Source organism: Lolium rigidum, chromosome 3 (genome assembly GCF_022539505.1).
Source record: "Lolium rigidum isolate FL_2022 chromosome 3, APGP_CSIRO_Lrig_0.1, whole genome shotgun sequence".
NCBI classification, from domain to species: domain Eukaryota; kingdom Viridiplantae; phylum Streptophyta; class Magnoliopsida; order Poales; family Poaceae; genus Lolium; species Lolium rigidum.
This window is the reverse complement of record NC_061510.1, coordinates 400,731,660-400,741,742: the sequence shown is the minus strand read 5'-3', so window position 1 is coordinate 400,741,742 and position 10,083 is coordinate 400,731,660. Positions and strand designations below refer to the sequence as shown.

Genomic DNA, 10,083 nt, shown 5'->3' with positions numbered 1-10,083 from the left:
CATACCTAGGATTTGCGTGTCTAATATAAGTACGAGGCATGTTCTTGAGTTATCCCTACTTGATATTCATTTTGGTTCTGTTTCATTGCAACGAGCGATGTGTAAGTTCTATAATTTCCTCAATTTTGGATGTAATTACGGGCCAGAGATGGGGATGATTATTGCTGTATCTAGAGGGGAAGGGGGCTCTCAAGGATGCTACGACCACAGATGGTCAGTCGCCACAGGGGCGGCTCACGGTAGTAGACTCTAGGTGTTAGTCATTCTACATTAGTTATTTGCTTGTTGCAATATATCCGACTGTTCCTTTCGTGCAGCGTGCAAACATTCCCTAAGACATGACATTTATGCAATTTGTTTTCCTTCTTTTCAATTGTAACATTGTGGTTGTGTGCGCCACCAAATTTCTATCGATGTTTCCACATGTCGTGTGTATTCGGTATTATCTTGATACATTAATATATGGTATGTTGATAAAATCTTCTTGTTCTCATTCAAGTGACATTTATACCATACATCATACGCATCATTTTAAGTGCAACCGTCTCGGTGAACCCGCTTCATCTGTGCTTGCCGAGGTAGGTTTGGATGGCCACACTATGTATAGTTGGGTGTTACTTCCGCGGGATCTTTTAGCTTGAGATGCAAGGTTACATGTACCGAAATGATAGGACCACCTTTCCAAGTTCCAACATGTATCAACACATCGTACCCATATTACACACCCTCTTGCTCCAGAAAAAGCAAAAAAAAAAGAATAAGGGAGAAACCAAAGCTAGAGTTTTTTAAAACCAAACCTGCAACATGATTCTTTTTTTAGGGGAGTTGCAAGTTGCAGCATCAACACTATCATACAGGCAACTCACTCACTACACAACAACCAATCAACCCTCTGCTTCAGCAATCTTAAGGCCCATGCTGGAAATTACGCAGCCCAGCCAGCCCAATCATGTATCTTGGTCTACTTTCCTTATGAGCCCAGAACGAAAACTGAGGCGAGCAGAACCAGGACGACGGCGAAGATCACCGTGTTGGTGTGGCGCTGCCTCCCTGCACCGGACTTGGCGTCCGCGCTCTTGCCGCCGGTGGTACCTGCAATTAACCAGCGGCGGCGAAGATGCATGAGAAAAGGTAATTACGTAACTGTTGTTCGATCTGAATATAGAACATTCGTGTACAGTCCTGAACTGAGATAGTAGCACCCCTGCAGAAGATTCATGTAGACAGTTTTGGACTGATACGAGCTGCTGCAGAAGTGCACGGAATCATTCGTGCCGGTGCATAGCTGTTAGCACCAGGTAAGTGATGTATGGAAAGTTGTTAAGTACTACCTCTATTCTGCATGTAAGTCTTTTTAGCCAATTCTTTTAATTTGATAAAACGGCTTATATTACAAATAGAGTGATATAATTAGAAGCGTTTGAGTTTTGTATCGCCAAGGAAGAGGCCAAGCTTGAAATCATGATAATTCAAATCATTAAGGACGAGGCCAAGCTTTAGGTCGCCGCGGATACGGAGCATTTGAGTTGTACATATAATAACGAGAGAGCAATCTTTTAAGAACTTGGTTTTTCCGTCTTGTTTTGTCTTGTCAAGACTCTCCTACTTATTTATTGAATGGTGGCAATTTTTTTGCCCCCTCCTCCCTCCATAAAAAAGATAATTAGAAGCGTTGACAGTTAAGTTTCTTCACCCGTCCCAAAATAAGCGAGTCAGATTTTTTCTAGATTCGTACATGTACACACTACAACAAATTTAGATATATACGACCAGATTAATTTGAGTCGCTTGTTTTGCGACGGAGAGAGTAGGTTAGACCTTAGAACTACAGTACCAGCAGTACCACTGACCAGTGATCATGCGTAGTTGTGCAAAGACCGTACCTATAGTGCTGGCTGCAGGTACAGGTACTACCCAAGTTCAGTTAAGATATCGGGCACAAGACTGCCACGACTAAGGACGTGGGCCGTTGGGCGTGCCATGGGCTGCAGGGCACATTGACTGCTCCCGTCACTCGCCTGAGTGAATGCGCACTGCTGCCCGTATCTTTCTCGACATAACTGCGGCCGCTCATGGTCGCGATCGTGCGAGCAAGGCCAGCGGAAAGCCGGTCGTGCCCATGCCATGTGCGTGGCGACGTCTCGGGTACGTCGTTCACTCTCCATGTGAGATGTGACACGCGCGCGTGTTCAGTTAACAAACCATTTCGTCGCCGTGAGTAAAACGGTGATCATGGAGCTCCGGCGGTCGGAGTGCGGTTAACAGTACGTACCGGTGGCGGCGCCGGAGGCGGCGGGGGTGGTGGCACCGGTGGCGTTCTTGCCCTCGTGCTCGATGCCGTACTGCTTAAAGATCTCGGCCTCCTTGGAGTCGGGCGCCATGTTGAGGATCTTGGGGCAGTCGGAGAAGGTGGCGGCGATGGCGCAGGCGGAGGGCAGGTTCATGGCGCGGGTGATGTTCACCTTCAGCCCCAGCGCCGGCTCGTCGCGGTCCTTCACCAGCACGCACAGGCACTTTTTGCTGGTCCCCAGCACCTGCTTGAACCCCGAGCAGCAGTCCGGCGTCGGCGCCCGCGCCGTCGCCGTCGCCTGCACGTACGTCAGGCACGTCGCGATGCCCATCAGCTTGTCCGCGCACTCCGCACGGTCCGCCGCGAAGTCCGCGCCCGCTAGCTGCCCGACCACGGCCACCGCCACCACCATCACTAGCAGCGCACAGCTACGGCGAGCTCCTCCGAAAGCCATGGCTAAGTTAAGCTAGTTGATCAGCCGGCGGCGAGCTATAGCTACTGCTGTCACTTGCTTTGGCGACTTGTTTCTTGCGTAGGCGCTCGAGTGGTTTGCGTGTGGCGACGTGGTGCTCGATCTTGGGCTAGCTTGGGTTTATATAGAGGATACGCGTGTACGTACGTCGCGCGTACAGAGAACTAGAGAAGTGTGTGTATGTTCTACTGACAGGTCAGGTCCGTCGTCAACCAATGGATCCATCTCGAGAAGACTGCTACGGCGGTTGCGACTGGCCGATATGATCGATCGGGCGATTAATTTGAGTTAGTTGGGGAGGTGTGGCTGCCTAGATTGCGTGCGTGCGCATGCGTTTGCTCCATCGATCGTGGGGCAAGTACCGTGTACTGTATACGTGCGCATGGGTCGAGAGAGTGAGGGGTGGTCGATCCTACGTACGGCACGTCTACATGATGAAGTCGAATGTAAAGTTGAAACTCCATAACGGGTACTACTACGGCATGTATATTATCTGTCTGTGAAGATTGGGAGCTGTTTGTTGCTTAACTAACAACAATGCTACACTTACGGGCATACGTGGAGGAACGTGGGGGGGCTTCAGTTCCTAATCTCACGGGATGAAAAAGATTTGCTCCAACCGAATGATTCCACCTCATCCCGTAAAGAAATCCCGTAACAAAAATTGCGTAAGTCTAGCATTATTGCTTAACTAATTCTACATGTACATGTGCTAACGACGCTAAGGATGAAAAATTATGTGGTAGGACGAACTCCTAAAAAATGATGGAAACATCAAAAGGGTCTGACATTCAACAAATATATTATTCTAATACAATGATTTTGTACAATATAAGCAAAACCTAAAACATATCAACAATGAAGCTTTAAGGATGTATACAAGTTCTACGCAATGGAAAAGCTCAACCTTTTTTTGATTATAACTTTTGAATTAATATCCCTCGCTTAGTGTACGACATTAAATCATCAAGAAGCCATCACAGTCATCTCGTTACACAACTTGGTCTTGAAGATCTTTGTCGCCGAGAAAGCACTTTGAATTGTTGTGAGCACCACCGATAAAACAATGCCAAATAAAGGAGGATATAAACCGTGGGACACATGATGTGCCCTTCAATTATCAAGACAATCTCTAAAGTTTTCAATTTTTTGCGTATGAATAATGAATAAATCAAAGTTATCTTGTATATGCCCATGCTCATACTGAGTCCATGAAAAATCTCTCAAGATGGGCAATCTTATTCACGTTGATCCTACAAAATGAGCCTCTAGGGTGAAGAAAGTCTGAAGCAGCTCTTGAAAATAGCGCTCATTAGAGAGATGGTCAAAGTTGGTGGTAATAGTCTAAAACAACAGAGGTGTCCACAATGTAAAATTAATCAATAAGTACTGACCTAGCTACTACTTTTTCTTGATTTCCCCTATATCCTTACCATTTCATCTATACTTAGGATTTGATGTCGTATTCGCAAATTGACATCTTCCAATAAGGGCTCACCCCATAAGTTGGCAAAAATGCCCGAAAGACCTTAGAGACACCACCTGGGACATTGCTTAGAGTTGGGTTTTGTTAGACCGGGAATTAGATATTGCAAAGAAAAATACTTGATTTCCGACTAGAGTAGAGGTTGTCCCCGTCTACGGTTCAAATCAGTTTTTGCAGTGTTCATTAAAACAAGCATAACTTTCACATTAAATTGTTTAGAAAAACACTTAATGAACATTGTGAAAAGTATGACCACTTAAATTGTTCAAGAAAAACACGTAATTTGAAATATTTCACAGAAAATCAAGGTATGGTGTCTGCTCTATCTTGCCTTACTAGGAGCTCCACCATGCATGGCGTGTGGTGTACATGGACGTACGCGGCGTGCATGTATATACCATGACGCAATTCAAGTGGGTATATATAGACCGTACGTAGTACTAAAAGGAGCACTTTAGCATTTTAATAAAAAGTATAAAAGTAGTGCATGCAGGAGTACAAAAGCAGTATAGCATTCAAAAAAGAAGTAGTATAAAAGTACTAGCTAGATTCATGAGTACACACGAACATCAGAGCTTAAAAGTAGTAGATGCATGAGTAGTGAGTACAAACGAACAGCAAAGCATTAATACTGGTGACACTGGTACACTTCAGTCTTCAGAATGGCAGCCCCCTGTTTATGGTTTGGTTAAACTGTCCATGTTAGCTAGCTAGCGCAATGCCTGCGCTACGTACAAGCTGGTGCTGCTGGTGAGGTTGTCGATGCTGCACTACATTCTATAGGCCCGGCCTGCAGAGCGGTGCCCCTGTTGACCCTTGCCCGTTGGTCATAGTACAGAGCGGTTCTGTAGGAACTTGACTGCCTCACCGCCAGCGTCCTCGCTCTTGTCTCTGGTAATGCTTTTGGTGCTGATGCACGAACTATGCCGGCCGGTTGAACACTGTGATCCAATAGTACAGTGCTGCAGCCGGCGAATTAATCCCGTGCGTTATTCATGCCCAACCGAAGTACTCCCTCCCTCGGCCAGCAGTCCACCTTTGTACATCGCCGTGGATGCTTGTTAACCATGAACGTCTTGTCATTTGATTTGTACTAAATAGTTGTCTCAAAACAAAAGCTTATTGTGGTCTTTCGCAACAAAAAAAAAAAGCTTATTGTGGTTACTGGTTAGCACATAATAACTAAACATTTTAATTTGCAACAGTAGTGGATTCACACGCATTGTCGAGTGTCCGTGGCACTCGGCAAAGTCAGGAAACACTCGGCATTCACTTTGCCGAGTGTGGCATCTCGGAACATGACCAACCTAAGAAGACGTCAAAATTATGGTGAGAGTGGGGTCGGTGGCCAGTGGCGGACCCATAAACCTCTCGAAGCCTGGGCAAACATTTTTAACATGTTGTTTTTTCAAAAAAAAATGTAGAAAGTCATGCAACACAAGTAGGAGTGTTGCTGCAAGCTTGGGAAGCTAGCGGGGCTAGAGGGATGTTAAATCCATCCACGCCGGTGGCCTTAAAGTGTGAGTTTTGCACTATAAATGTAGAATCTTCTAATGGGATATTTCTATTTGTGATGCAAGTGTCACTTCACATTTATGTGTCGTTTTTTCTTTACATCAACTTTACAAACTCATATTAGGACCTCATGCAAGAGGGGAGGGTTTCTGACTCTTTTTCGTGCGATTTCAGGCAAAACCCTGATTCATGGTCCCTGTGGCGTCTATCCCTAGCTAGCTCTCCATCTAAAGTGGTGATTCCACGCGACTTACTCTTTTTTTAAGTTAGAATAGATCATAGGAACATGAGCAACAAAAAAAAAGGCTATGTTCTTACAAAGTTGGGTCGGTGGCCTTGAAGTGTTAGATTTGCACTATAAGTTCAGAACATTCATGCAAGATAGTCATGTTTGTAAAACAAATTTGACTTCAAAGTTGTGTAGGGTATAGATCTAGGGGTCTACGATATATATGTAGGGTTACGGTCGATGATCTAGAGTTTAGGGTTTATGGTTTAGATCCATATCCTTTATTATTTAACCTAAACCTAGATATATATCCTTTAGGGTTTAGGTTTTAGGTATATATCATTTATCCCTAAAACCTTAGGTTTTAGATTTATATCCTTTATCACTTAATCTAAACCTAGATCTAAACCTTATATCCTAAATCATATATAACTACACCCTCGTCCTTAACCCTGACCCGTAGAACTAAAATCTATATATGTACCCTCGATATAAATACTAGAACTTTGCCACATGTATTGACCCAAGACCTAGGGTCTGCACTACCTTTTTGCATAAGATTAACGACGGAGAGTAATCGGCCTTTTGTTCTCGTCCGCACCCTGAATCTTCTCCGGTGGGACAAGTTTAGTCCCCTCAAGGAGACCCATTACGCGAGCACCGCGGATAGTGGGCAACACCTGAGACTGCCAGTAGAGGAAGTTTTCCCTGGTTAGCTTTGTTGCAGGCGGCACACCAATGGTGGCCGATGCGGACAGAGTCGAAGAAGACGCCATCAGTTCCTAGTTCCTGTCCCGGCAGAGAAAGGACACGAAGTCCTGTCATGGTTCCTGTCGTGGCAGAGAAAAGCGACGAAGTCCTGCCGCGACAGAAAAACATAAGCGGCAATGAGGGTTTCTTACGATTGAAGGCGACCGAATCTTGGGGAACCGAGGAGATCGGATCGAGGCTTGACTTGCGTGATTGTTGATGGAAGAAAATCGAGGCGGGGAAAAGGTCCCCGGCGTCGAGGCGAAGCAGATCCTGGTCCTTGAGCTGTGGACACGACGAGGTCCTTGCGACGGTCGGAGTTGAACACGCGGCTAGCGGTAGCTAGACGGGAAGAGCCTCGTCTCATATGGTATCAGAGTCAAGAGGTCTTGAGTTGTGCACCAACCAGGATCTTGAACTCAAGACCTCTTAGCTCTGATACCATATAGGATTGATGCACTAGCTAAGTTTCTCAAAAGACCGATCTGATGGAATGAGGCTATACACTATATTTATATTCAACATTCCCCCTCACGTCTAGGTTATTTAGTCCTTACGGTGGGTTCGGTGCACTATTTTAGTCCTTAGCGTGGGTTCGATGCATAGGCCCGCGGAATCTTTTTTTCGCTTATTAATACTGCACGAGTAGGGTCTTAAACTCGTGACCTCTTACCTCTGATACCATGTGAAATAGCATGCGTAATCAGTTCAACTAAAAAGACTGATCTGGTGGAGGAACGTTAACAATCCCCGTTTTTACTGCCGTTGAGCATCAACGGCCGTGTACGTGTCATCCTCCAGTCAGAATCAGATAGTATCTCCTGCTTCCATCGCACCATGGCTATCTTTGTTCCGTATCACTTGTGGCTACGTCTGGTAAACATGACCACTCCGGCAATGTCTCCTACTCCCTCGTCTTCGATGTCAGTCACCGGTGAGTCCAATACAAAACCTTCCGAGTTACTGTACTGCACTAGCAACAAAAAAGCAGCCAACATTACGGACCACATTTATAGGCTGATGCGCGAGCGCAACAGTACCGATCTGCTAGCTTAATCGCGTACGGTGTGTTGGTGAATCTAGCCCATACATGTCTTCCATCATCAGTGACTGAACAGTATGTTAATTAGCAGCAGTCGTAACAAAGCAGAGCAGCACATGCTGATGACTGCATTATTAGCTGATCAACAGATAGTAATTAAGCTCTTGGCTCCCCTTTAATGGCGTCCACCCTCCCACCCGTCCGTCCGGCCAGGCTTAATTGGCTCCGACGACGACGTTCCAGGGAGGCGTGCGTGCGTGAAACTCGTGACGCATGTGTACATTTTAGCTATTACTGGCAGCCTTTTCCGTGGATTTAATTCGATCTCAACTTGCACGAGATCTTCTAGTTTGTTGCTTTGACAATGATGATCCAACAAGAACCTAACCTAGCTAGCCAGTATATAGCCTTTTGACCTAGCTAGCAGGCATAGATACCATAGGAATTTGGTTTGGGATCCGGACGAAAAAGATCGCCCGCTTGTTAATTTTAGAGAGTGAATGTCTTCTTAGAGCAAGTACAACAATGCCTACTCAGCAGGCTATAACCATTGCCATATCATTAAACTCCTAGGTGGAAGAGAGATAAAAGATGAGAGAGAGGAGAGCCGGCGCTTGAGGTATAGCCCGGCTCTATCACATCTTCCAAGAAAAAGGTACTTGCATGCAGCCTTGGCCCAATAATAGCCCTGCATTAAGTAATTTAATTATAATTAAAACCCAATTAACAGTCATCTAATAGCCAGCCTATTGTATGGGTGGGCTTTTTGTTGACTCTAGAATGATGTGGCATGGCTATATAGCCGGTATTACCTTCTCTTATTAATCTTCTCTTAAACCCTTTCCCGATTTCCCTCTCTTGCTCGTCCCTCACTTTAAACTGACTCTTTCTAACTCAACCACTCCCATGTTGTCAGTTGTTTTTGTTGGCCCTGTCATTTCGTCATTTTTTAAGGGACTGAGAACTAACTTTGTTACACCATTTGATTTGCATCGCGGTTCGTGCTAGTCATGAGTTGTAACATGAATTGCAACTGAAATTTGATGACATCATCTGATTGAGAATGAAATTAGTTCTCAATCGACTGAGAAATAGCCACACCCTTTTTTTAAACTATGTCGCCACTGCTTGCATCGCCCTGCCTTAATTTGCCCCATCAAATGAGGTGGGGAATCAAAGGGCGGCGGCCGTAGGGGCGGGGTCGTCGTAGCTATGTACCATGCCACCCGTCATCGATCTCTCTCGAACTTCCTTCTCCGCGCCCTTCTTGGCATGTGGTTGTTCGCTCCATTAAGGTCCAGGAGTGAACAATCCCGCATTAGATTCGAAGTTTTAAATAGCCGGCTATATCCTTAAGAGAGCCTTGCGGCTACAACTAAGGCATTCATATGATATACCGAGAATAGCCGCTAATAGCTCTGCTAAGTCAATTTAGCCCCTTTACTATCAAAAAGTCAATTTAGCCCCTTTAGCCGCTAAACTTCCCGCTCAACCAGCCCAAAAAATTTGGACAAAATTTTTCTAGCAGCCCAATTTCGCAACCAAAATCGATTCCTCTTCTAACTCTACCAATAATCCCCACTTTTCCCTTCTCTCCCCCAAAAAAGGATGGGAGAGGCGACCATCGCAGCGGCATGCGCACTCCCACTCTCGGCGGCCCTTGCTGCGTGATGGAGCTCAAGCTCCTCGAAGATGGCTAAAGTTGAACGTGGGCGTGCTCATCCTCAACGAATATATGCTTCCGAAATTTTGAAACTTTTTATCTAGGAAAATCGCCTTATGGACTTAGATGCACAGTAGTATGGCTATAGCCTTTTATAGCTGATAGAATCGCCGCGGCTAGATGCAATAGTCCGCTACTTTGAACTTTGATTCTTTTTCACCGTTCCTAATTTTCAGCTAGCTGAAAACACAATTCGCTTCAAGTCATATCTCTCATCGTTCATTTGTGGAGACAGCGCGAATCTTGATGTCTTTCTACGTGTGTTACGCTCAGCGTACAACGTCAATAGCACCGTCCCGCCGGTTTTTTTTAGTTCGGTTTTTTCAGTTAGCTCTGGTTTTTTCCGGTCTTTTCAACTGTTTTGAATTTCGGGGTTCGTGTTATCTTGTCCATAGCGCACTGTCCTCTGTCGTTTCATTTGTTGGGGAGAAGAGGATAGGGGTGGAGCGGAGCGGAGCGGAGCGAGTCCGCGGCGGCGAGCGGCTGCGGCGGCGAGCGGCTGCGGCGGCGAGCGGGAGGGCTGCCGGAAGGTGCGGGCGGCGGTGGGGCGGGAGGGGGTGCCGGAGATCTGCTCCA

General features: G+C 45.9%; 1 protein-coding gene across 1 annotated transcript; it reads right to left on the bottom strand.

Moving 5' to 3' along the window:
• Positions 1-970: 970 nt before the first annotated feature.
• Positions 971-2,776, bottom strand: LOC124697766 (non-specific lipid transfer protein GPI-anchored 13-like). The gene is made up of 2 exons (XM_047230309.1): positions 2,273-2,776; positions 971-1,092 (listed from the first exon to the last, which is right to left on the bottom strand). The coding sequence occupies exons 1-2, from the start codon at positions 2,742-2,744 to the stop codon at positions 971-973; spliced, it is 594 nt and encodes a 197-aa protein (XP_047086265.1). The 5' UTR covers positions 2,745-2,776.
• Between the last annotated feature and the right edge of the window lie 7,307 nt (positions 2,777-10,083).

What these genes read in the sequence shown, in the direction of transcription:
- LOC124697766 (XM_047230309.1), bottom strand. Translation starts at nt 2,744, where the DNA reads ATGGCTTTCGGAGGAGCTCGCCGTAGCTGTGCGCTGCTAGTGATGGTG. An exon ending in CGCCTCCGGCGCCGCCACCG is followed by an intron (nt 1,093 to 2,272) that starts GTACGTACTGTT and finishes GGTTAATTGCAG; the next exon opens with GTACCACCGGCGGCAAGAGC.